This window comes from Lichenostomus cassidix, chromosome 6, assembly GCF_008360975.1.
Source record: "Lichenostomus cassidix isolate B80296 chromosome 6, HeHo_3.0, whole genome shotgun sequence".
Classification (NCBI taxonomy): domain Eukaryota; kingdom Metazoa; phylum Chordata; class Aves; order Passeriformes; family Meliphagidae; genus Lichenostomus; species Lichenostomus cassidix.
In genome coordinates, this window is record NC_139487.1 from 15490779 (window position 1) to 15517631 (window position 26853).

A 26853-nucleotide genomic window follows, 5' to 3' on the forward strand; every position below is an offset into this window, starting at 1 on the left:
TGATCACATGCAAATGGCTCTCCCACAGTTCCTAAACTGACCAACTTTTATTGTAAAAATCTAAAATGGCAGACCACAAACATCATACTTTACACTTAGTATACACAGAAGTATACTAAGATACCTACACCAGCATATCTACAGCAGGATCTGCATTCAAGGGCATTTTAAAAGACTCACATACTCCCCCATGTAATTCTTTCAAAATGCAATAAATTAAAGTATTTGAAAACCAATTAATTGGCACCCATTTAATCTTCTGAGGGAGAGGAAAGCCAAAGTCAAGCACATCAAAATTCCCATTACCTCTCCTTGTACAACCAAGAGGCCAGACTGCACACAAATTAGCTCTTCAAGAACACTGATCTCACTCCCAAAACCTTTGGAACCACAGCCCACTCGGGAAGCCAGTCCCTCCTGTGGATGGAGGAAGGCAAATCGCCAGTATGTCATGCAGAGATCTGAGTATTCACTGGAACCAGTTTCAAATCTAAGGAGATGGATGTCAAATGCAACTCATGCAATAGATACATTCAACATGCAGACTCAATCCTGCCACTTTTCCTCCCCCTTTAAGTAAAGCAGACCCACGCTTTTTTTTTTTCCTCTGAAAGAGTCTCCACATCCACATGGAAGGGAGAATGAGAAATTTGCTCTATATAAACCTTTTTAACAATGCTCTACGAACACAGATACTGTGTACATTTATCACTCAAAATTAAAGAAATCCACAAAAAAACTCCAAACGCTTACAATATTCTGACTTATAAATGGACCAAATATTTTATGCAAACAGTTGACATAAAACTGGGTATCGTGTTATTTTCTGTATTAAATGCAGCTACTAAAGAAAAATATTTCAAGGTTGTTTGATAATGTAATTTTATTCAAACTGTATTAAATTATGTATTTAATATGTATAGTGTAACTTTTTATAACTGTATTTTGAAGACCCAAAGAGAAGCTAGTTATCCAGAACACATACTTATATATACAATACTTGAAGCAACAAATATAGCAACGCATTCAACAAAAGCCCCTTTGGGCAAGTTGCACACGTTTAAGCAGATTGCTGCAGATTGGATTTGACTCTCAGCCAAGCTTGCAAGATGACAGAGAATTAACCTCTAAATCCACCTTCTTACCTAAAGAAGCCTTCATGCAAGGATACGCTTATTTCTTACTCAAGGACACCCTAAATATGTCCTTGTACTGTCATCTATTATGTAAGTACAAACTGTTTAAAATGTAATTATGTTAAGTAATACTTGTAAATAGAGTTCTCAAGTTATTCATATGAGTGCATGTAAAATGTTCATAAATACACTACAACCATCTCTGCTGTTACATTTTCCCCATCAAATACTAGAAGTACTTTCTATAAATATATCTACAGTGAGAAGTACCTATCAAAAATATACTTTACACAACCTTAACTTTCCTCAGATTAACATGGAAACTTAATTTTAAAAAGTTTGACCTTCATATCCAAAGTAATTTTCACCTGACAGAAAAAATATAGGCATGGATCCTATTCATGTGCAGACTGTTTCTTTGGAAACATGACTGAATGAATGTTTAAAGATGTGCTGCAAGATGAAGAAGATGCATCCAGTAAGTTTCTCAAGCAATATACATGCTTTATTTGTATGTTTAGGATTACACGTGAAAGAAGGATTAACATTCAATCAAGGGAAAGGAGATCAGAAGCCACAGATAACATGAACGTCACACATACATCTCCAGTAGAAAATCACATGTTATTTTTTACATCAAAAATTTCATGAACCAACCAAATTTTTGTACGTGGAATTATAAGACACATCACATTACAGCTAAAATTTGAAAGAAAGTCAAAATAACCTGAACTTTTTAAAGGAGTAGGAGAGACACTTCAGATATGGTTTACCTAATTCAAGTAGAATAAATATTTGACAAAATTTGAATCTCTCCAATAGCATTTGAAAATACTTACAGAGACTTATATCCAAATATTAAAGTGTACGTGACCAATAAATTTAAGGCTATTAATTCTTGTTTAATAAATACAAAATACAAATATATTAAAGTGTATGGCTTTAAACTACTCACAGAATCTTATAAAATGCTCCTTTACAAAAATCTGGCAATAACTGAAGTTTGGGATAAAATAAAAGCAGTGAACTTCCATGTTGTAAAGTTAATAAACTATATTCTTGTTTGTTTACGTTTGGGTGCCATATATCTTTTGCGCTAAACTGAAAAAATTATTTCTCTTTATTCAAGAGTATGCAGCCCATTACAATAAACAGGAAGTTTTTACATTTGAAGCCTTCTACAAAGACAATCTACCCAAATGGTCCATATGAGTGACTGCAGAAAGGTATGCTGGCAGATAGAGGTCTCTGGAAAATTATGACTGGATTTCCAGACTCCCATCTGGGCAACTCATGAAGCAAATCAGCCAACATCAATTGCAAATTTTAGAGAAATAAGTCTTGAAAATACTCATCAAACTCCCCTTCCCTGTAACAACAACAAAAAATAAAAGTCAGACAGTTCTGATTTGGATTTGTACCTAGGAGATAATCTTTGCATGAAAAGGTTTTAGCAGACGTCTGGTTAGAATTGTAGAAGATGCAGATAATTTTTACTTATTCACTACATTCCAATACCCTTCACATCTCCCTGTATGAGCTGACTGTTAGGACTTACTGCTAAGACAATTAATGGTATAGTAGGGGGTAAGGCAGCAGTGGATGGTAGTGCTTTAACAGAAGTTTTCCTCAAGAGTTGTGTATGTCTCCTCTTTAAAAACACATTTTTAGGTTCACTACATGGAAAAAGATTTGACATAAGCTTTTATGTCTGAATACTCATTGAAACACTCAGGAAAACTCTGCTTTTGCAGTTCTGACTGGACACTGTACATTTCATAGCTACTAGTACAGTACACCAAACTAACCGTGATTTTTTATCTGCTTCTCGCAGAGGACCTTTCCGAAAGTCAGCTTCTGAAGGACCATCTTCTGCATTGCTGCTATCTGAATCTGTTAAAAATTTTAAAATGTTCGTGAAATTAATTTTAAAATAATTTATCTTTTTAAAAATTAGATGGTATATTGCTAGAAGCAATGTACAATTGCAACCACAAGAATAAACAGAACACTTTACTTTGCATAAAGTGAAAATGAAAATGTTGTGCAACATTAATCAATGTAGCATCAAAAAGATTCTTAGGTATCATGAACTACTATTTTGGTCAAACATAACAAAAATCATGCCAAAACACTGACCTTGACACAATAGCAACATTGCATTTTTTTCCTATAATCAAGTATTCACAAAGCCAGAGTTACAATACAGTTTCAATTTATAATATTAAATGAATCAATTACCTTACTTAAATGATAGTTCTTATGAATTGTGACTTATCAATGAAATTGTAAGAAAGCATGGATTAGTGCATAACTATTTTGTGTCAGTACAAAGGAGTGAAAACTTGTATCTGAAAAAAACCACCCTCAATCTTCCAGTAAGACTTTGGGCATGGTCCAAGTCATAAGAAAACTGTTTCACATCTTCCTGGATCTAACTGGATCTAACTGGGAAAGCCTTTAAAATACACAGCAGAGCAGAGCAATCAGTGGAAACAGTCAATCACTTCTGGACAGTCTGCAGCAAGAATTGGCGTGACCAGGAGATGGGGCCTGTTTCATCAAAAAAGAAACTGGAGACTGGAATTACTGAGATACAGAGTCAACCAGGGACTAAGGAGTCACTGAATGCATCCACCTGCAACAAGGAGGTCTCAGGTCCTACAGGTGGTAGCTGGAAAGGATGTTAATTAAAGTGTACTTTTTTTTAAAACTTTTTTTTTTTTGAGCAGAGTTCAGTATAATATATGTATCAGTGTAATTCCCTGAAGGAAAATGTACCAGTTATTGTATCAGAAAAGTACTATCTTTACATAGTAGAGACTACACAGCATGAAATTATTAACAACGTACCTATTTTTGCACCTTCTACTCTTTTTCGAACAACCTGAGCTCTCATTTTTCTGATAATTTACTTTCCTATCCACCCACATTTTTTTTTTTTAATTTTTTAATTTTTTTTTTATTGAACTATTTCCTTCTTAAAACTCCCCACACTATTTTTCCAAGATACGTAAATAGTTTATTTGAACCTTCATATTTGTTTGTTTTCAGACAGCATTCTTACAAAATATTAAAACAGACCACTAATAAAACTAAGATCAATGACAACTGTCTATGAAGTTATACAACTTATTACAAAACATAAAGGATATTAAAATACTTTACCTTTATCAGAATTATCTGAATCATCTGAAGAAACTTGATCTGTAAAGAAACACCAAAATAGAAAAAAAAAGTAAGCTTCTCTTGGTTTTATCTGTTATCTTAAATTGTTTACAAGGATACTTCTATCATAATATAGAAATATATTCATGCACTCACACACCACATTCAAAGCAAGCAAGCAAACACTGAAATAAAAGGAGTTTTTTTTGCATGAGTGCAAAGGTCATCAGTTCAAGCCTAATTATGTCAACCCAAGGTTATCTAACATTTCCAAAAGGCTTTCAACCCCAAAGCCTCATGGAATGAAATACTTCACAACCCTCTCTGGTATACAACATCCAATGCTTGGACAAATTTCCCTTGCAGTGCATACTTCTCAAAAGGCTCCCGCTCTCTGTCAAATTTAAGAAATTTATCTTTTTTCTGAATCTAGGAAATTTTATCTAGGATATTTACCTTTTTGACTACCTGTGTTACAGTCAAGAAACTACGTATCTGCGTGTATAACTAAATGTATTTATCTAGAGTTATACATAATTATATGTCTATATCTATGCACCTATAGCAAAACTAAGGTTCAAATAACCTGAGTATTTTAATAACTGAAGTTTTAAAGTTTAAATTTACCTTTATGGGTCTTTTTTTTGGACTTCTTTTTTGCTGAACAAGATAATTTTGTCTTCTTTTTTTTTGGCTCTTTAGAGTTCTGTACAGCTGTGCCTCTTTTCTTGTGTGCTTTGACTTCTTTCCTCCTTTAAAAAAGATGAATGTACACCTTCTCTATTATTTTTACTTTTTATGCAACAGTAAATCTGAAGTATTTAATTCAGTCAAACGGTTGTCATTTTTTCAGACACTTATCAGTAGTTAAACTGAAAAAAAAATCGATCCGGTTAAAAAGAAAAGTGCTATAGAAAAACAGGATAAGAAAAATAATCACTGGGCTGAAATTATGCAGATGAAACTTCTGTGTTGGTAGGGATGAATTGTTCCAGTCTGAGGGGCTCTGCGCTGTCAGTAGCACAGTATCTTAACTCTCAACAGTGACAAGGCGGTGGCTTTATAGTAACTCCAGAATACTTATGCTATTTCAGCATAAATGAAGTTCCTAATCATCTCACTGAAGTTCTCCCCCTATGTGCTGTTCATCATAATTGTAACTTATTAATAATTCAGTCCCTATTATTTCCAAAACATTTCATTACCGGTGATGGAAGTTGAGTTTGTGAGAACATTCTGGACATAGTCCTGAAAAAGAGAAAATGAGAATATTGCAGCCAAGAATCTGAGAAGCATAATTAACAAAACTACAAAACTAGTTAGAACTAGATCTTTCAGTATCAGTAGTTTTTCCTTCAAAACACTAGTTACCATGTAATTGCAGTCAGGACTCAAAAAATGCATTATGAAAGTCTTCAGTACAAACCCAGATTTTACTAAATGTCAAGGATCACAAACCCAGGTTTTACTAAATGTCAAGAAAGATCACAAGTTTAGCACTCACAACTCTTCATTAAAGAAGTATTAGTGCTTATCATGTACAGACATCCCATTATGGATCCCTGTGGACAGATCAAATTGATCTGCAATTATACTGAAGACCTGTAAGTCTCTTAGAGCTTTGTCAAAGACCAAGTGCTTCTACATGGAATGTCTTGTGCACAAAAGGAAAAAATCCACCACTGTTCACTCATTTTACACAAAGTAACTGTATAAACTGTGTTAAGTTTAATTACCTGATGAACACATGACAATGCACACAATATTGAACTAGAAAATCCCAGTTGAGATGTAAGAATGGAAAATTATTTTAAAATAGAAATTTTCTAAGAAAACACAAATATTTAAAATAAACTGTCTGTAGAGCTGAAGGTGTGCAAGAAGTTGTCTGGTCCAAAGCCCTAAGGACTTCTAAGCCAAGTAACTGAATGAGCAATGACAATGCTGAAACTCTCGTTGCAATGCAGTATTGTCCATTAAAACTAGACATGCTTTTGAACAAAACAGCTTCTAGTCAATTATTCTAATTTTATGACATGCCAATTATACAGAATGAAGTGCCCAAACTGTAACAACTTTGACATATATATTGGTAATAGCTGCTCTCTCTAAATCAAGAGCATACTACCACCTGTGATTAATTTAACAAAATTATCTCCTATTCAGCATTTGTCATGAACTCTTATTATCACTGGGTCTCACTCGATAGAATTCAAAGTACAAGATACTTCTTTTAAGCGTACATATCCTTGAAGGGCTGACTTACTCAATTTCACAAGTGCATTCCTCTTTTCACCATGTTCAACGTAACCAAAATTCACCTCCCAGCTCTTAAGGCCTTCTTTCTCATCACAGTGTTTATTTCCACAGGAAAATTGACCTGCAAAGAGTCAACACCAGCAAACCATGGTTCAATGATTAACTGAATAGGTTTGGGGTTGTTATTTCCAGTTCTGCTCAGTCTTTGCTTTTTGTTTTCCATTTCTTTCAAATAAAAAACCCCACAAATCTAAAAATAACATCTAGATTAAGGAAACAATAACAGGAAACAACAAAGCAATCAATTATGTCCAATATTGCCTATTTGCAAATAAAAACATAACTGTGTTTTTAAATGTATGGATGAAGGTATGTATGTTATGAAATAACAAGCCTAATACTGAAGTCTGAAAAAATGTCACTAGGATACATCCTCTACCCTAAATGGTTACTGACTTAGCAAAGGATGACGGATCAGAAGCTGTGATTCAGACATGTATCTTTAATGACATCAAACTATTCAAAGTATCATGTACATACACTATGAAGATGCCCACATTCTTTTTACATAACTTGTGTACCTGATACCCTGGACACACAATTTTTATTCTACTGACTATCCATAAATGCCTTTCTTTCAAGAAAAGGAAATCCAGTTTTGTGAGAAATGCTACATCAGCTTTAAAAGCTTCCTTTGGTTCATTTTGTGAAAAGCAACACTGATTTTAAAACAAATGTGCACATAATCGATTTTGTTTACATCACTGAAGTCCCAATATTGGACTAATAAAGATCCATGTATTCCCTTTGCAGAAGACTGAGTTACATGCAGAGCGGGCAGAAAGGATGTGTATTAATAGGCTCACATGCAGGACTGTTGGTGAACGATTAACCTCAGAAAATTCTGCTTAAGCGGCTAACTAATGGATTGGCAGTGTCCTCAGATACTTCAGTTCTGTAATGAAACACCACTTGCAATGCAAACATTTGAAGTAAAAAAACCCTAGAACTCTCATTAAACAAAGTAACTTTCAAATTAATATTCATTATGTTTAACCCTAAGTAAGGTATGGCTACCTTACATAGGTAAGGTATGGCTCTGTGTCATAGCAATCTCCAATATTACCTCCTTTAAAAACACCTATGGCAAAAGTCTGGAAAGAAACGAATCCAAAGAAATCATCTGGCATTTACAATTAGTAATACAAGTGACACCTCTTCTTTCACTGTCCTAGCCCTTCTTGGTGACCATGCAAAGACAGCCATCACATGCAAAGCAACCAAATGTGAGCACTCCATTCCTGCATTCCCTTGTTAACACCCCCTAACCTCAGCACAGCACACCCACAGTGGTTCTCATCACTGCTATACTCACACAGCTGTGGCAGTACATACAGTAAGTGCATACAATGTTAACGCTAATTATCAGACAGGTAGGTATTGATGTGTTATTACATTTAATTAAAGCAATTTATGTCGCTGATTTATACTTTAAAATAGCATATAAGTCTCACGGCTGTTTTTACAGGATTGTTTGGAATCGCACTCGGAGAGAGCCTGACAGCGCCAGAGGGTTGGGTTCTCTCGCCCCCCGGTGGTGAAAGAGAGGATTTATCCACTCTCGTATTCCAACTCCTCACTTTTCATTAGGATTCCATTGAAAAGCTTGAAATGCGTAATTTTGCACTTTCTCCCACACTTTAAAACATAGAGTACCACATAACAAAAATACAAAGCTATAAATTCTTTTCCCCACGAAGACATAAAAATAATTTACTTCTCATTTAATTTAATCATCTTGGTAAAGTATTCAATAAAGCATGTAATTGTATCAAATGTAACTATCTATTAATATAATCTGTAGTGCTGAATGCAACATAGGACTACAACTACCTTTAGAAGCTTTATTCATTACAGTTTAAAAAACCCCACCATTAATGTTCACACTTTCTACTGTGAAATACTTACTTTTCTAAAAATCATAAATGCATTTCTAACTTTCTGAAACGTACTACAATAGAGGTGTTCACAGGACACAGCTGTTTACAGAACTGTAACTGAGTGATACAGATCAACACTACAACTCCACACAATTTTCTGGTGTGTGCATCCATGATTTCTGAAAACCACAGCGTGTAAGGATCCACCCTCAAGAAGTGTAATACCTCATTCCCCTCATTTTCTTCCTTGTTCAGTGAGTTGAAAAAGTCTAAGCAACTCAGTCATGGAAGGAGGACCACTGTGTAAAGTCCCAGTAACACACTGGTAAAACTTCACACACATAATAAAGCTACTGATTTAGAGACAGGATTGGGAGACATGATAATCATTGCCACTGAAGCTTTCAAAACCAATTTAATCTAAAGTAGGTATCACACAAGAAACCTTAATTAAAAATTTACTGTTTTGCAGAACAGCACTGGAGAAACTGTTAATCAATAAATTATTTCCTGAGGAAAACTACTGAGAGACTTCAATTACAGGTATCAAAGGATAATGAGGTAACAGAACTACTGGAGAAAAGCATCTAAAAAGCCTATCCTTGAAATTCTACATTATCAAATGCATTATGGTGGCGTTCATTACAAAACTGACCTTGGGAAAATATTCATTGTAATATGTGTAGAACAGTGCGTAATCTAAACCTATGTGGCCTAATACAGCAAAGCTGGAAGACAAGTCAATTTATTGTTCATTACTATCTGATAAACTTACCACTACTGTCAAATATTATCTAACAAAATTATGTCAAAAATCAGAAAGAGAAGCATCAAAAAGAAACGCAATATAAAATGAAACTACCTTTTCCTGAAATTACTTCTTTCTCATGTCGCCATCTAAATCCAAACTGTTAAGGTAAGAATCAAAATTGGGTTGTTAATTGTCAATACATTCAGTATTGTAAAGACTAGTTTCAGTTGATTGATGTCCTGCACGTGGCTCATCCATTTAATTCTGGTCAGGAAAATTTAATCTTTTCTCTTTTAATTAAAAATATTTCTCTGCCTCTGCTTGCCAGAAGGGTATTTTGTTTATAAACACTTTAAATATTTTTATTTTTACAGGAAATCTCCATGCTGAAAAACAACTACAAAAGCAAACATATTAATATTTCCAAGTGGAAGGCGAATTGGCCTAGAAATCTGGAAATAAAAACAAAAGAATAAAATGTATTTTATTTAATGACCAGGTGTCAAACACATTTCATTTCTTATCAAATAGGAGACACTTGCAGTCTATTAAGCTACAAAACAAAGTACAGAGACAGCAAATAAGAAATTCTCTAGGAAAATAAGACAACAATGGGAACATTTCCAGTCCAGGGATATCAAGGTAAAACTTAGATGCAGAACACCCTCCTGTGCTGCACTGCAAAACTGACAATAGAACAGAACTATCTGACAATACAGACGGTCATTTATCAGCCTCAAAGTCTGCAGACAAGATGCACTGAAGGTTCAAAGACAACCTTGACCTAGAAAATTCTTATCTAGGGAAAATGTGAGGAGTAACAGGCCCATCATAAGCAAGAGCTGTCAGAACACTCTTCCACTGTCTCTGTGCAGCCTCATCCCAGAGGTTCACGTTGGTGTTTCTGATTAAAATGAAACACCAGTGAAGAACAAGCCAGACTGGTCATCAGCAAGGATGGCCTGATCACCAGGTCAGGCCTGGGAGCAAGGAGGGTGAGTGGGTCTCCAGCTCTGGGTGTGAGAGCACTTGTGAAGCTCTTCAGGGATGAGAATGCTCACAGGGATGAGAGCAGAGGAGTCCCTGCCACGTGTGTGTGTGTGTGTGTCTGCACATCCATGTGTGTGAGTGAGTAAAACAGTCTGGACCAGCGAATGGAATGTGGCCTTAGGGGTTCACATGTCTTGGGGCTTCTTACTGTGTTCTTCTGAGCTTCAGTCTTTGAGAAGCTAGTTCTGCTTATTTTGCAGACCTTGAGAGAGATGCTCCCATGAAACTATTCAGTACTTCACAAAACAGTAGTTTACTTCAGAAGAAAAGTTCCTAACGAGATCTAAGCTACAATCTCTATGCAGAGATCTTTAGAAAAATTACCTGACCAGAAAATTTTGGCTTGGAGCAGAACAATTATAGCTGTGAAAAGACATATGAGCACATATGTGCAAGTCTCAATCTATGCAATATATGTATTTAAAAAATCACAGAAAACTGACGCCCAACTTTACTTTGACACCAACTAGAACTACGTAGAATCATAGAATCAAAGAACAGCCCAGGTTGGAAGGCACCTCACCAGGTTCAACCTTCCATGGGGAAGTGAGCACAGATGAGATTATCTATCACCCTGTGCAATTGCATGTGAAAAACCTCCAGCAATGGGGATTCCACTGTGCCACTGGGGAGGTTGTTCTAGTGACTGAATGTTCTGACTATAAAAAAATTTCTTTCTTGTATCAAGGTGAAGTATCAACAACTATCATGCAAAAGGCTGACTAGCTGAGGAGCATATCATCTATCCTGCACCTCTCATAACACCAGCACTGCAAAACAGAAGGCATGGGGGGCTAAAGATATCCAGCTTCCAGTTTCTGGAAATGCAGGAAAAAACTAAGGCAGGAAAAATCTGAAAGCACAGACTGCATTCCATCAGTGTGAATGGGATAAGCAGCAAATTTTTAAGACTTCCAAGAAAAAAGCCTGTTTTGAAAGTCTTCAGTTCCAAACACGAGCATGGATAAAGCAATCATTGAGAAAAATCTCACTTTTTTTTCCTATTTTTCTAAGAATTTCTAAGAAAGGACTTATATATGATCAGAATGTATTTGAGAAAAGAAAGCATAAATATTTTACAAACTGCATGACACAGCAGTTATGCTGACATGGCAATTCCAAAAATGTAGGTAATGACTTAGGAGCATAAACTGGAATTGAGAGTGACCTCAAAGTTAGGACAGACACACTTGAAGTCTGACAGGGAAATACTGTTCACACAACACAACACAAGAAAAAAAAAAAGGAAGAAAGAATCTGGGGCAGAACAGTTTCCCACAAAAGACAGCAAACATATGGAAACTTGGCACAGTAATGAGAGAAACAAAATCTGTAGGCATCCTCAAAGGAAATCAGGTGGGGGGATGGAGCGGACACTGAGGGATATGAAACAGCTATAGGAAAATAAAATCAAATTCACTCAAAAAAAGGAGGGAAGTAATCTTCAGCATTCTAGGTTTTGTTAATTTTAATTAAATTTTTGCATTTTACTGTCGCAATTGTCTTCAGATGATTGTCATATTTTCTTCCTAATAGAGCTAAACCCAGTCCTTGCAAATATTTACCACTGAATGTAATTTTCAATACCATAAATAGTCTAAAAGAACTCTACAGGCTGGGTTACTGTGCGCTAGAAACACCAAGACGCATCTGAGTTCAGCACCAGTCTTTAGAAAACCACAATAGAAAATGCGTGTATACTCTCTGACTAAGAAGTTAGTCAGCCAAAAACTTGGAAAAAACAAAGGCTGTTCCGGTTAAGAAGAAAACCTGGTGCTGGAATTGGGCTGTTTCTCTTAAGAGATTCTATTTATTTACAAGGCACATACAAATCCTGTTTCCACAAACAGAAAAGAACAACCAGCAAAAGATGCTGCTTTAGAATAGACTTTTCCAAAATTGTCTCTGCCAGCATTCCAGTACAAAACTCTTTTTAGACTTTTTTTTAACAGTAACATTCCATGGGTTTTTAGGCTCCATCTACTGCTCCTCTCCAAGCAACCTCTCTAGCCTCTTTCTTTAACCCCTTTGCACTTTCTGCCTTTCACACACAATGTACCTCTTCATAAAACATCATCTGACAGAAATGTTCCTATTCCCACAGAAGCACATTTTTGAGGCAGTGACAATGCTTGGATTCAAACGGGTGCTGTTTATTAAGTAACTTGACAAATTCTCACAACTCCCTTTCTATGGAAGGGATACTAACATTCTGGTTTTACAACATATCTACAATCATAAGGAAATTTTTTAAAAGGGTATATACTTCAAAAACCAAGATGATTCATACTGATGAAAGGTACCTTATTCTCCTTGTATCTGCTGAGATCTGCTATACAGTATTCTTTGAACAATTTATCATAATACTTCTTTGCAAGCCTCTTCTCCCTGAAACAAAAGGTATTATTTTTTATTAACTACAGAAGACAACACAATTCACTTTACATTGTAATGACATTAGCGAGACAAAGACATGTTGTTTCATTGAAAGAACAGAAATTGTAGACCTAGAAATGCAACAGATACACACTCTGTATCTAAGGAGTAGTTTCCATAAAACTGGAAAAATAAATATAAAATAAATCCACAGTACATACTAAACTGTGTTTTCTCAAACTCTGCTTTCTTTGGAGTTTTTGAACAGTCATTTGCATCTCAGATAATAAATATTATTATTAGTTCTTTCTGTTACCAATTCATGTTGGCATTTGAGCAATACTACAATATGAAAGACCCTCTAATGGTCTTTCATTTTCAAATGCATCAAAGATCAAAGAATGATCGCCAAGTATGCATAGTAATTCTTAATTAGTAGAGGAAACCACAAATTTAGTACAAGTGATCTAAAAATAACTCATCCAATAATCGTTTCAGGTACCAATTCATGTCTGCTTCATCTTCTTCATTCCACAGGAATCTATGGTTTTCTCTAATAACATCAAGATCCGTCTTGTCATTTGCTCTAAAAAAGGACACACCTTTTTTAGTACAATGTAACATTAAAATGAAAATCCATCAAATAATCCATCAAATAATTTAGTAAGCATCAATATTTTACAGCTCTGATCTCCACCTCACAGCATAAAGGAATACATTACTATGAAATAAAGCTACCAAAAATGTATTCCCTGGTATACCTGTTCCCAAATAAAGAACTCATGGTGGAAAATGGTCACTGAAATTGTGGATGACTTGATCCTGTCTGAAAGCACTTTTTATAATCTTTATTGAAGACAGAGATGTTAAAGGCAGTTACAGACAGCTCTAAAGAAGTTATTATTCTGGACAATGGATAGCAGTTCTGCACATTTCAGAATTATTTCAGACTTTCATTTTGAAGGTACTGACAGATATTTCTCAGTGTACCCTCCACAATGATCACTTGTCATCTTTCCTTTTACATAACAAAACAAGAATAATTCAGCTCACGGTAAGTTCTTATTTAAAAATACGAAAACAAAATGAAACAAGGCAGTTTTGTGTTTGGGTATTTGCAATTACTGTCATTACCATTTGTGACCAAAATAATTAGTAATTTGATACACAGCTACATCCATCTCTGCCCGCAAAGCTGTAATATATATTTAACAGCTTTACAGAACAGGGGAGCTTTGGGGTCAGCAGGGGAAAGTTTGCTAATGGTTCTCACCCAGATCGTCGGAAATCCTCTATTTTGCCGCCATAGTATAAAATGTAGTCATGCACAAACTTTTTATGTCTTTCATACTGAATAAAGCAATTAAGGATTGTTTCAGAACTTATTTCCTTTTCTTTTACCATAGTTTAAAACTGAAAAAAACCCAACCAAAATCTTTTTATGTACTTACGAGAAAGACTTTTCTTCTCACAAACAGTTCAGTAATTTCCAAAATAAAGAATGGAATTAATTAGCAACTTTTACTTAATAACCTCTCATAGAAGCTAATTTCCAAATACAGGAATTCAAGGCAATTTCATCTTTAAAACCTCATTCATAATTTACAAAACTGTCTTCCTTTATCAAAGATGCTCTGTATGCATATACACAGAAATTTCATTCATTTTTTCAGCTGTGATTTAGACAACAGCTTCTTTGTACTGCAGTTTTGGTTTAAAACAGGTTTGTACTTTTCTATTATAAAAACAGTCTGGCTACTAAAATGGAATAATTTATTACTTTTTTACCATCAACATACAAATAAAAGTTGTATGCTTTAGTTTGAAAATTAAAATCGAGGAAAAATAGGAAACACTTTGGCCTCAGAAACATAATTTGAAACACACTTTTTACCATAACTTGAGCAAAATATGTAATTAGTTATTCAGAGAATAAGCTTCTTCATAAATAAAAACTTTATATATGGCTTCTTAAAAAGATTTTCAATTAACTTTTATCTCAACAGCAAAAAGAAGCTCCTCTGAGGAATGACTCAGTATTTGGTGCTGCACTGTCACCTTCTGTGATAACTGAGATATCCCAGTGTTTTACCATAATGGGTAACCTGTGCCCCATCTTCAAACTTGAAAAATGAAACAGAAGGATACAGCATCCATTGCTATCAAGTGAAATCTTCTTTTTCTTGCTTCTTCCCTGTTAATAACAAACATGTTTCAGTGAAAACTATCTTTCCATTAAGAGGAAAATGTCTCACAAAAAGAATATATAAAAGATACCTATCACATTCTTCAGCTGCAAATTGTCTGTGAACCACACTGCCTTGTTTTGCTTTTTGGAATGGCTTTATCAGGAGGGCATCTTCCTCTATTCTAAAGGTAGGTGGGAAAAAGGAAGGAAAGTTAGTCAAGAATTTTTCATAAGCAGTAAAATTTCCATATGCCAAACCTTGCACTATCTTGACTAGCAAAAACTTTTATATTGCTATTTTCTACAATAATAAAATTAAACTTCAGAACCAGTGTCAGCTTGGACTTTACCACATTTGCAGAACAAAACCAGAAAGGCATTTACTTCCAGTTGGAATTTAAAGGCAATTGCTTAAAACAGTAATTTGTAATATCTGTTTTTATCAATATTATCACTATAGAACCACAATGAAAAAACCTGGAAGATTCCTCAGTTTCACTCTGACATTTAAAGTCCTTTACAAATCTCAGCTATACAGCAAAGCAGGAACAGGAAGGACAGTGCATTCACTGAATCAGAGTGACTGGTAGTAACCCTATTCCATGCTTTCGTGCCAGCGTCTCAACACCTCATTTAACAGCTCTGCCTCTTGTAGTGCAATCACAAGAATCACAAATTTAAAACTCAATTACCATGTTGTGAACCATACTTGTCAGTAGGCAGCTAAAAATACTTTTAGAGTTCAACGAAGTAATAAAAAGTTAAAGATATGCATTTTAGCTAGTAAAAGGTATATTTAGTTAATTTCATTCATGAAGCAAGGTGGAGAAAAAATTTTTCCATAATTATCAGCTGGCAGAAAGAATGGAAACCAGAAACATGAAGAAAGCAAGCCAGGGAATTTGTTTCTAGCTATGGAATATAGGACTCTAAAAACTAAGGGTATCGTTTACTCAAAAGGATTTGTAAGCACAAAATCCCCTAAGAAGACTCTATTAAACAACAATTTGGAGAGAATTTAACACTACTATTTTCCTTAAAGTGAAAATAAATACCATGACAGAGCAAGAAAAGGAACCCACATAAGAGCTCTACTGGGAATCAGCAGTGGTGTGCCAGAACAAGGATAATGACGGTATTTTTGAAAGTCTCCTGATGGTTAGTTAATATTCCACCCAAAAAGTGGAATGGTAGAATGTGCAATGGCATTTAAAGAAATAGAAATCTGAAAAAAGTCACTATTTTAATGGAGAACAGCTATATTTATAAAATACATGAAATGGCACAATGCCTGCTATTATTCCAAAGATTAAAACATGAATTTTTTTTCCCAGAATGCAATCAGACACTACAAAACCCATTCTTTCAATTTTTCTCTAAAGGAAAAATATGCAAGAGTCCTAGGAAAGTTTCCAGAAAGTCTTCTTAAATAAAGTCCAATAAAAGAGCAAGGGAGACAGGAAAAAGTAAGGAAAATATATGCAAAATGTAGGCCAAATGTTCAGTATGGTACAGAAAGTGTCAAGGAGCTACTGTACAAAAGCAAAATAAATACATAAATAAATACAAATCTTTGCAATATAGTAAGATCAGACTACAAAATTCCAGGTCACTAACTGTGCAAACCACTGAAAGTACTGTCCAAGCTCATCTCAAATACGAGATGGGTAGGTACGTTTCAAGGATTGATCACACACCAATTCCCAGGTCTCTTCACAAATTAAAAAACAAAGAAGTACCATCAGTTCTTCCCTTTACATCTCTATGTGTTTTATATTGTCAAAGTCTGCTACCACTTGGCCTTTTTTGCCTTGCTCTCTTAGCAGTTCCATTTGTCCTGATGGATCACAGTGATGTGAACAGTGCTGCCAAAACCCAGCAGTGGATACTAGTGCTTGGAAAAACAAAACACTCTGCTTCAAGAACTGAGGGGCAAATATACACCAGATGGAGATGGCAGAACAGATCTTAATCAGCTGCCCCTAGGAGATGACAAGCTTTGGCAAGCTCTAGATGAGGAGATGCAGAAATCAAAGACATTGATTTTTTCAAAAACCATTTCAACACCAGAGCCTACATACAATGGCAGCATCTTCTATGCACACTAAGAGGCCATTTGCACAAAATACATAATGCAAAGTGTTAATTCTGTATTACATTACCTTTTAGTCTTTTGCAGAGACTTCTCTCCACTCTCCTCATCACTAAAATCAGAATCATAGCCTCCATGGCCATGTGCCTGAAAATAATAGACCAGTCAATATATCTGCTAATGCAATATGGATATGGCATAATTACAAATCAGTACTGTCCATCATGCATAAATAAAAGAGAGAAAGACAGAGAGTAAGCAAACAAGTGCAAATTTTCACATCTAAACCAAACAAAATTCGACAGACAATACAGAGTATATTCCAAATAATACAGGGCAAAGAAAGATCACTTTATAAAACAGATCACTTTATAAATAATTTATATGTAAATGTCCTCGTATTTAACCTCCACAGAGATGCAGAAAACTAGAAGTATGATAAATACTGTTGTGGTTTAGAACACTGGTCAAATACCAAGCACCCATGACATCTGCCCACTCCACCCTCCCCTGCCAGAGCTGGGCAGAGGAGTGGGAAAAAAAAAGTTAACACACAAAGGGCTCATGAGTTGAGATAAGGAACCAGGAGAAAAATGTTCCAAGGACAAAACAGGCTGATCTTAAAGCTACAAAGTGAGATTTATAACTAACAGAGTCAGAGGAAGATAATGAGAAATAAAATAAACCCCTTAAAGACATAATTTCTCTGCTCACCCCCCTCCCTCTTTCCCCCCAACAGTGCAGGGCAGGACAGGGTGTGGGGGGTTAGGTCAGTCCATCAACAAAACCTTCTTCCACCGCTCAGGGAAGAAAATCACAGCTATCCCCTGCAGAGCTGTGGGGTCCCTCCCACGGGAGGCAGCTCTCCATGAGCTCCAGCATGGGTCCATCTCACGAGCAGCAGCACACACACACACTGCTGCATTGTGAGCCTCCTGCCATTGGAGACAGTCCTCCCAAAACTGCTGTGGCATGGGTCCCTTGTCCACGGGGTGCAGACCTCCAAGGCCAGGCTGTTCCATCTTTGCAGCAAGGCCTCTCTCTCCACTGGGACTCCCACTGGATCACAGTCTCCTCCAGGCATCCACCCAGCTCCGGTGTGGGCACCTCCCCACGGGCTGTGGGTGGATCTCTGCATCCCCTGTGGATCCCATGGGCTGCAGGGGGACAAGCTGCTCCACCATGGCCGTCACCACAGCCAGCAGAGGATTCTCAGCTCCAGCGCCTGGAGCACCTCCTCCCCCTCCTTCTCCACTAACTTTGGTGTCTCCATGTTGTTTTCCGTCACATGTTCTCACCTCCTCCTCCTTCTCTGACTAGAAAGATGCGCATAACTACTTTGTTTTGATTTCTTCTTAAACATGTAATCACAGAGGCGTGACTAACATCTCCAACTGGCCCAGGCTTGGCCAGCGGCATGTCCATCATCTTCAGAGCCACCAGAGATTGGCTCTGCTGGACTTGGTGAAAGCTTCTAGAAGCTTCTCAGAGGAGCCATTTTTGTGGGCCCCCCCCGACCAAAAACTGGGCCCAGTAAAACCAACACAAATACCTTTGGTTTTTATTTTCTAAACAATGTTCCTTATGTAAGAGAAAGGTTAATACTTTCCCCAGGAGCTAGTCTTTTAGAGGGCTGGAGGGCAACAGGTGATGTGCCCACTTTATAAACACAGAAAAATGGGAATAAAAGTTTCTTAGGCTGTGATACAGTATTTTAGATCATTAGATCTTACACTGGTAGCTGAAAATCTGATCGAAACAATAACTGAAATACAGAACAACTATATATGCCTGCAAAAATGTACTACCTCATCATCACAACATTCCTACCAGAAAATGAAACCTTTTTTTCCACACACCTTTTGGACTACAATGTCAAATTAATGCATATAAGGAAAGCAAAATATCCGTATCGTAATGTTTTCAAACGACCAAGCACTGACTGATGCCCAGATCTATCACCTCCATCTTTCAAGGCACGGTTCCATGCTCAATTCCTTCAGGAGAAGCAATGGCTTAGGTAGATCCCATCTCCTCTCCCTCACTCCTACTCTGGTACCTTCCTCCCAGCTGCTCTGTTTCAGTTGTGAAAGTACACATGAACCAGATCAAACAACTCACCCTACAAAGGAACCTACACAAAAAAAGATTATTTTCACCCAGATAAGCTTCCTTATAGTTCACCCAGAGCCCCCACAACCCACACCACCTGACGGGGCAGTACAGGAAGAGAGCAGCCAGCGCTGGCAACTGTGTAAACCAGCACCGACTCCAAACAAGCTTTTACACAACTCTGGTGAAAACAAGAGGGATGGTTATTAACAGATCTGCACGTGGAAAGGTGCAACACACACTACCTAAGTAACTTGGTAAATGAGACTGTGCATAAGAAAAGATAGTGTGTTAGAAAACAAGCGCGTTTGATTCAGCTGATTCTTACATTAGCTACAATCATACTCATCCTCAGCCAAAGCTGAGAAAAACGAAATCTGAAAAAAAGGCACAACTCCTCAGGATGATTTTGATGAGGTGCCTTCTCTTTGATGCAAATGGCTTGCAGAAATGCCACGCTGAAGAGTCAGCTGCATCCTCTACTGACACCAACAACTGGTTTGTATCGTGCACAGGATGTAAAACACTATGTTCTCAAACTGATGGTGAAGGACTGTTTATAAATTTTTTTTAATTCTTTATTGTTATTATTAATAACAATAATAATAGTAATACTGTAATAATACTAAACAAATATGGCAATGTCCCTCTCACTCTTCTGAATGCTTCTGAAGAACACATAACCCCCCTGTACATATATATTTTAACAAAAGCAAATCAGAAATCTTTTCTATTTCCCAGGAGACATAAAAATTGTCCATTACCAAACAAAACAGAAACAAACAAAAAAAACAAACTACCCCCAAAACCAAAACAAACAAAACTCCAAACCAAAAAAACAAGTGCAGCAGATGTCTGCTGTAAATGGTCCTCATGCACAGGCAAAAAAGCAGCAAAAAGGTACTCTCATAGCTAGGTGGTTCCAGCAGCCAGCCTGTCGTTACTTTTGTTACTGAAGCCCATGTGGTCTTTAGAAAAATCTCAACACTCCATGAGTATGCAGCAAATATTTATATTTGGCCTCTAAATTTAAAAAATATCATGCTAATCTGGGAATGTTCTAAATGGCATTAATAATGCTTCCCAAATGAACATTGAGAGCTTCCTTCACACTCAAAAGGGAAGAAAGTCCCAGCCAACACCATGAGCATGAAAGCATTAGACAGATGAAGTACTGAAACAGACAAGAAGAGGAAAGCTCAAATGAATGGAGATTTTCACAAAGCAGCTGCTCTTGGATGAAGTACCCCAGGAAAGAAGTAGACATCCTCAGTAATCAGCTCTCAAGTGATTCCAGGAATGACTCAAATAAAAAGAAAAAAAGATGCAAGAAAAGCTGCTCCAACAGAGTCACACTGTAGGGCTCTCAGAAGTCGATGCCTGCCTTTTGTAAAGCTGACTGTGAATATAAGGGCAGGTATGGCTGAGGACTAGGCTGCTCTTCCAACAGGAAAGCTCTTCGTAGCTTTTGACATTCCTCTGACTCACTACAATACCCCAAAGATAAATTCAGAGCGAAAAAGAATACAACTGATCCCTGATGTCCTGACACTTCTGGATTGCTCCTCCGGTGAAGGCAACAACAGGACAGACAGGGACTGCACTAGTGCTGGGTTTGACATCAGCAGCTCCAGCAGTGCTTGACCACACTCATGGAGACTGGGACTGAATGATTTCTGACCTGACACATGAGGATGATACCAATATGACCTGACTTTTCATAAAACAGTTCATTTCATGAACTCCATCAAACAGTCTCATCCATAAATGTATCTTGACATTTTGGAAGGACAATATAAGCAGACACCTACTTAATGCTGTAAAATTTCATGACACATTTCTCCCCTTCTGCCTAAAAAAAGAGCCAAACAACAATCCCAGAACAGGAAAATATGTTTAATATTTAACTGTAGTAAAAGAGGAGCAGATAGCAAAGCTTTGTGCCCGCCCTAGCAGATATAGACATGGACATGCATAATCATCAACAAAATTTAAAGTAACTACTTTCACTATTTAATAAACCCTTTAATATATACTTTATTTTGATGGAATTTGTCAGACTCAGAATGCTTCTAGCAAAATATTAGTACAAATACCAAGTGTTTTATGAAAACACGAACCTGAAAGCTATGTAACTTAAATGGTACAGTGTATTTTGCTGTTGCACCAACTTTGAATTTTTTTATTCCCAAACAACAAAATAAATGTAAACCACAAACTTAAAACAAGTGAAAATATGCTCTGGGGTACATTTAGCTCACTTTCAAGTAATCCAAACATCTTGGATTATTTAATAGTGAAATAACTGGAGGCAGAACAGAGTCCACTTAACTCTGGGCTCCTAAAACCCATACAAAACACAGTAAGTGTATGAAGGTTGTGAGCAACAGATGTCAGACTGAGATACCAATACTTGATGTCAATACAGGACAGTACAAACTGCCCAGAACTGCATTTACAGCAGATACTTGCATCCAGAGAAGGCACCTCCTTTAAGCCTCTCCAAGGGGGTAAACACACACTGGTGAAATGGACACATCACAGTTCATGTTGACTCCTGACCAAACAGGTGGCTGAACAGTTTAAACAACAGTTTAAAAAGAAGAAAAAAAAGGCAAAGCAATCCTACAAAATATGTGGCTCCTGACCTGGGGCCTAGTCTTGCCAGTGCCCTCAGAAGCATCGCTGCCATCCCTCCCTTGATCCACCCAGCACGCAGCCTGTGGCCGTGTCTGCCCACAGCCCAGACGGGGCCCAGAACAGGCCCGAGTGCTTGTTTAGTACAAACTATCTGGAGAGCGTCTGAAGGAAGCACAGGAACCCTAAGAGGGCTTGAGGAGCCATCCTGGCCGGATAAAGGACGCTGTGTGGAAGGTTAGAATGCTTCACAGCAACATGCTCGTCGCACCTTGATGTTGACTATGAGGCTCTGCCACCCCTAGCTCGGGGGAAAAATCTAAGAATAAGTACAACTAGCTTCAAACCTGTTCTTCCTTGTAAAACCAATGACAAGGAGTGTCTGCATATACTGTACAGTGAACGGCCTTAACAAACAGAGAAGGCACTCACAAGATACTGCCCCTGTATTACAGCTATGAAAGAAAAAGTAGGAGTAAAAGGTAGGTTAACAGCAGACCACGACATCGAGGATTAGAGCTTTGTGGAGCTCCACGGAGAAAAATCACACCGAACACCGGCCCGTGTGGGTCGGACGCAGCTTCTGAAGCCGTTCATTCCCACTTGCTTTCCCCTCAAGCGGCCCAGTGCTGTCCCGACCCGCCCGACCCGTCGGCCGCCGGAGCGGGGCACAGGCACGAACCCCGTGGCTGCCCGGGGAGGGCGGTTCGGCTCCTTCCCCTTCCCCGCACGGGCACGGCCGGCCCCGCCGCCATGGAGGCCGCGGCCTCCGCCGGGCCTGTCCCCGCCCGTCCCTGCTGGGCCCCCTCTCCCTCCCTCCCTCCCTCCCTCCCTCCCTCCCGGCCCCACTCACGGCCGCGGAGAGGCGCAGCTGGTTGGGCTCCATGGCCGCGGCGCGGCGAGAGCCGCCTCCGCTGCCCGGCCGGCCGGCTCCCAGCCCCGGCGCTGCGCTGCGGGCCGCTCCCGGAAAGCGAGGCAGAGGCGGAGCAGGGCCGCACCGGGGGCTCCCTTCCTCCCTCCGTCCCTCCCTCCGCCGCGGGCGGGAGGCGCGGGGCAGCGGGGCGCGGGGGAGGGCGAGGGCGAGCCGGCACGGGAGGGGAGGGGAAAGCCGCTCATCATGTTCAGGGGCGAGGGGAGTCTCCCTGCCCGGGAACCCGGTGAGCGGCCCCGGCTGCCGCGGTCTCTCCGCCTCTGGGAAGGTAGGACTCTGCCGCAGGGCTCAGAGAGGCCTCAGTGCGCCCTTCTCCTTCCCGGCCCGGGTCGCCCCCGCGCCATCCCCCAGCTCTTGGGCAGGGCAGTCCCTGTGGTGGAGCACGGGCTTAGACCCCGCTGCGGCTAAAGGGGCCCGGCGGAAAGGGTCCCTCGGGAGGGGTCGGGGCGGCGGGGGTCGTTGTTCTGGAGAAGGGGACCCCTCAGGGAGGGAGGCCCCTCGGCGCTCTGCGGTGGGCAGGAGCTGCCAGGCGTGCAGGGAGGTGCGCGCTGCCCTCGGCGCGGCATAGACCGCGGTCGCAGCTTCGGCACGGCGGTCTGTAACGCTGATTTTTGCGTGTGCCAGCGGCTTCTCTGCTTTTCAGTCACATCTCGCAGTTAAAGAACGAAAGGCAGTATGTGACTCAGTTTCCCTGTGAGGACCGACGGCAGCTGGCCGATAAGAGTTTGGGAGCCTGTGGGTTACATCATAAACAGGAGCTTCTTAAACCAAAAGTGTTTTCTGATAAAGTAGCTGGGAAGCACCAATCTTCGGCCTTAAGTCATCAGATAGAGCAATTAGCTGTCAAGGAATTGATAGTTTCCCATCAAACACAAACACAAGCTGAACTGCTGAGGTCTAAAATGCTTTAATCCATCCCAGGTACTTTCTTCTGGACTGTGTCAGTTTCCAGTTGTGCTATTGATTCCTGGATTGTTAAACCACAGATACACTTAATATAGGGCAATATTAAACATTTAAATACTGCTGCTGTCCTTGTAATATGCAAGTTGTAAAATCTAAGTTGTAGATAGTTGTTTTTCTGCAGTAAGGTAATCACACACCAGAGCTGAATTTATCTCCTTATCTTGGCTACTGAATCTCCGTTTTCAGAATTATTTTTTCTCCTGACCTAGTGTTTGTGTTGTGCCATTATCACTGGGAAGGAATGTGAAGATGGTCCTGTGGAAAGGAACTGAGTCTCGTGGAAAGGAACTGAATAGCACTGTGCTTATCTGAGTGCATGCAGTATTCTGCTGAAGTCCTAACTGGATGCAGCTCATTTCCTCTAAAGGGCAGAGACTCGGCTGCAAAAATGGAATTATCCTAATTAATAATTTAAATATATCAAAATAAATAATGTATACCCTCAAAGCTGTAATAGCAGGCATCTTTTTGTTGTTCCTGTCTTATGGAAATGACAGACTGCTTTAGTGTGAATGAATCCTGACATGATTCTGGAAACTGGGCCAACGTATCATTGATTATGCACTTTGAAGAAGAGTGGGAAAGGTAGAGGAGAGATTTACAATTCTTGAGTCTCTTCGCATTGTGTTGTGGCCAGAAAAGCTTGCATATAGAAAAATACTGTTTCTGGGACAGGAAAATTCTGCAGTGACTCCAACTATAGCAACTGCTGTAGATGCTGAAGTTATTTTATAAACAGCTTTTCTGAGAATAGCAGCTAGATAACTTCATCTTGCTTTGCTATGCTTCTCTGATGTCTGACTGTGTTGCTTTAGAACATCACCTGGTTGCTTTTTATATGTAAGCTACAGCTGGGGAATGGGTTCTGAAGTGGCCTCCTAAATAAATTGGAAGTTGAAACTGAACATGCCCTTAGCGCTTGGTATATGCATTATACTTGGCTCCAGTGGGAGTATCTCCGTAGTTTAATTGTAGCAACAGTATGTTTTGATACCAAAAAGGCACTTCTCTCATATGTGTCCCATAGGACTGGAAGATACAGGAGAAAGAACAGACGAGATGGGCAGAACTCTTTATAGGGCAGGAGGTGCTACTGTTTTAGATTTCAGTGACTGTACAGCCAAGTTTAGGAGCACAGCTTTCCTTTACGAGTAAGTCAATCTACAGGTTAGCTACTGCTGAAGAGAGCATTCCCCTTGAATGGCCCTAGTGCTTATCTGACCACTCCTGCTGAACTGCAGAACTAAATTTTCTGCCAGCCTAGCTCCTGTGGCTATCCTGCCGTGGTGTCTGATGAGTAACCCTTGTGGAGCAAAAAAGAGTTAGGGATGGAGCGATGGCACAGGAGGGAAGTGGGAGGTGAGAAACATGGGCTGCCCTTTTAGCAGCAGCTCTCTTTTAGATCAGCTCAGCAGTAATGTGAAACAATAGTCTTAGATTACAGTAGCCCCGAACTTCGTGGTCCACAAAGGAGACAACATCACTGTAGTTTTTACTTTAGTTCTGCCTTAAATCTAGAATGGGCTAAGTATGTGACCTGGTGTATCCAAAAAGCTTAAGTCAGACATGATACATACGTCATGGAGATGCAGAATCCAAAGAATTACACCTGACATACTTATTGAGCTGTTCCTAAAAGGTTCTGGTATAAGAGATTTCACAGCTTAAATACCTTAATCTATTAACCTCTTAGGTATAAAGGGTTTTTTTCCTACTATCTAAGAAAAATCTTCATTGCTACTTAAGATAATTTCTTAATGCCCTGCATTAGTTGGTACAGAAAGCAAGAATTGATCATCATTTGAATAATATCTTTAAATACTGGAAGACATATATGCCCACAGTCTTCCCTTTTTGCAGCCCAAGTACATTAACCTTTCTATATAGGTTACATATTGGAACACTCTGGCATTTTATTGCTCTTTTTCAAACTCACATTTCTCTATGCATTTTTAAGAAATACTAAGCATAGCTGTCTAGTCGTTAACAGTATTTAGCCAGGAAGAAACGCATCAGCCTTCCTGCAGAAGATGATTGCCTTCTAAGATCCTCTGGTAAAGTTGTTTAAACTCCACAGCCTCTGATTTGAATCAAAATTTGTTCAGCCAATTAAAAAATTGTTCCAATTTTTAATGAAACATATCAGAAGACTTTGCCAGCAAGCCTGAAGAGGCAGCTACCACTGGTATGGAGAGCCAGGGCAAGGCAGTCACTGACAACCACATCCATTTTGAGGTGGTTGCTGGGTACTACATTTGAGTTTAATTATGAGACAGTAATGTGGAGCCCTCAGGAATGCTAGTAAAATCGAGATTTGCCCTGTCTAATCACTCCTCTTTCTCCATTAAGTCAGTTATTTTGTTGACAAATGAGGCAATTAGACTTTCTAATGTTATTTGATGTTGGCACCCTTCTATCTCCTACATGTCTATGAAGTTGCCAAATCATTTATTTTTGTGTCCTCATTGTACGAACAGTACTTTGGCATCTGTTGTGTTCCTGATTTTTTATCTCCTCCTACTTGAAGCCCCCTAGTAATTTGTAGAAAAGCAAATAAAGCTAAAAATGGACAGTCACATATGCCAGTAACATCACATTCAGTAACTGTAGTTCTTTTTCATTTAGATGTACCTGTGTACAATTTCAGGGATTCACTGTGCTTCCCAGCAAGCCCTGAGGAAGGCATACACTACAATCAGGCAGCTGATTCCCAAGCTTAAGACTTCCTGACAGTCAGGGAAAACCAGTGGGGCTGTGCAGGAGGGGCAGTGGCTCACGCTCACCATCACTGGTACTGGTCATCCAAACTAGTTATTGAAGACTAAAAGATATTCTATAATCATCTAGAGGTTATGTGGAGATAGCAGGCTGTTGCAGTGCATATCTGTTTTGTCAAATTACATAAATGGTGTGTTCCACATTTTTTGTCACACAGGGAGTATCAAACATGAAGCTTAACTAGCCACTAGATGTCAATGTTGCTGTGCAAAAAGACAAATGCAGTTTTATTTGTTTGGCTGATAAAGTAATTTATTCAAGAAAAGAACTTCTGTATTTAAAGATATTTCCAGTATAAAGTCAGTTACAAAAAATAATCATAGACAAGCCCATGCTGTGTCCATTATTTTGAGAGCAGCTGTGCAGTTTTATTTTGAAGTTGCAATTACCATTTCAGTGTGTAATCATTGTTAGAAAAGTGCCTTTGAAAAAATGGCATCTGATTGATCATCAGTTTCTTTCCTTGACC

General features: G+C 38.7%; 2 protein-coding genes across 2 annotated transcripts; one reads left to right on the forward strand and one right to left on the reverse strand.

The window, feature by feature from the left end:
- Window positions 1-1615: 1615 nt before the first annotated feature.
- Window positions 1616-22697, reverse strand: LOC146435315 (protein FRA10AC1 homolog). The gene is made up of 14 exons (XM_085065226.1): window positions 22563-22697; window positions 17031-17107; window positions 14958-15050; window positions 14829-14874; window positions 13954-14030; window positions 13183-13266; window positions 12608-12692; window positions 9366-9411; window positions 6571-6684; window positions 5510-5552; window positions 4932-5056; window positions 4305-4343; window positions 2945-3029; window positions 1616-2505 (listed from the first exon to the last, which is right to left on the reverse strand). The coding sequence occupies exons 1-14, from the start codon at window positions 22593-22595 to the stop codon at window positions 2463-2465; spliced, it is 990 nt and encodes a 329-aa protein (XP_084921352.1). The 5' UTR covers window positions 22596-22697; the 3' UTR covers window positions 1616-2462.
- On the forward strand, window positions 22594-24053 carry LOC146435316 (uncharacterized). The gene is made up of 2 exons (XM_085065232.1): window positions 22594-22908; window positions 23816-24053. Exons 1-2 carry the CDS (start codon window positions 22594-22596, stop codon window positions 23876-23878), a joined length of 378 nt encoding a protein of 125 aa, XP_084921358.1. The 3' UTR covers window positions 23879-24053.
- Window positions 24054-26853: the final 2800 nt, after the last annotated feature.

Bases quoted from the DNA above. Each gene is read 5' to 3' on its own strand.
- LOC146435316 (XM_085065232.1), top strand. From the start codon at position 22,594: ATGGCCGCGGCGCGGCGAGAGCCGCCTCCGCTGCCCGGCCGGCCGGCT. The intron at 22,909-23,815 runs GTAGGACTCTGC...CTCCTGACCTAG, and splicing joins GTCTCTCCGCCTCTGGGAAG to TGTTTGTGTTGTGCCATTAT.
- LOC146435315 (XM_085065226.1), bottom strand. From the start codon at position 22,595: ATGGAGCCCAACCAGCTGCGCCTCTCCGCGGCC. The intron at 17,108-22,562 runs GTGAGTGGGGCC...TATTATTTTCAG, and splicing joins AGCTGCGCCTCTCCGCGGCC to GCACATGGCCATGGAGGCTA. The intron at 12,693-13,182 runs GTACCTGAAACG...CTTTTGTTTCAG, and splicing joins GATGAAGCAGACATGAATTG to GGAGAAGAGGCTTGCAAAGA.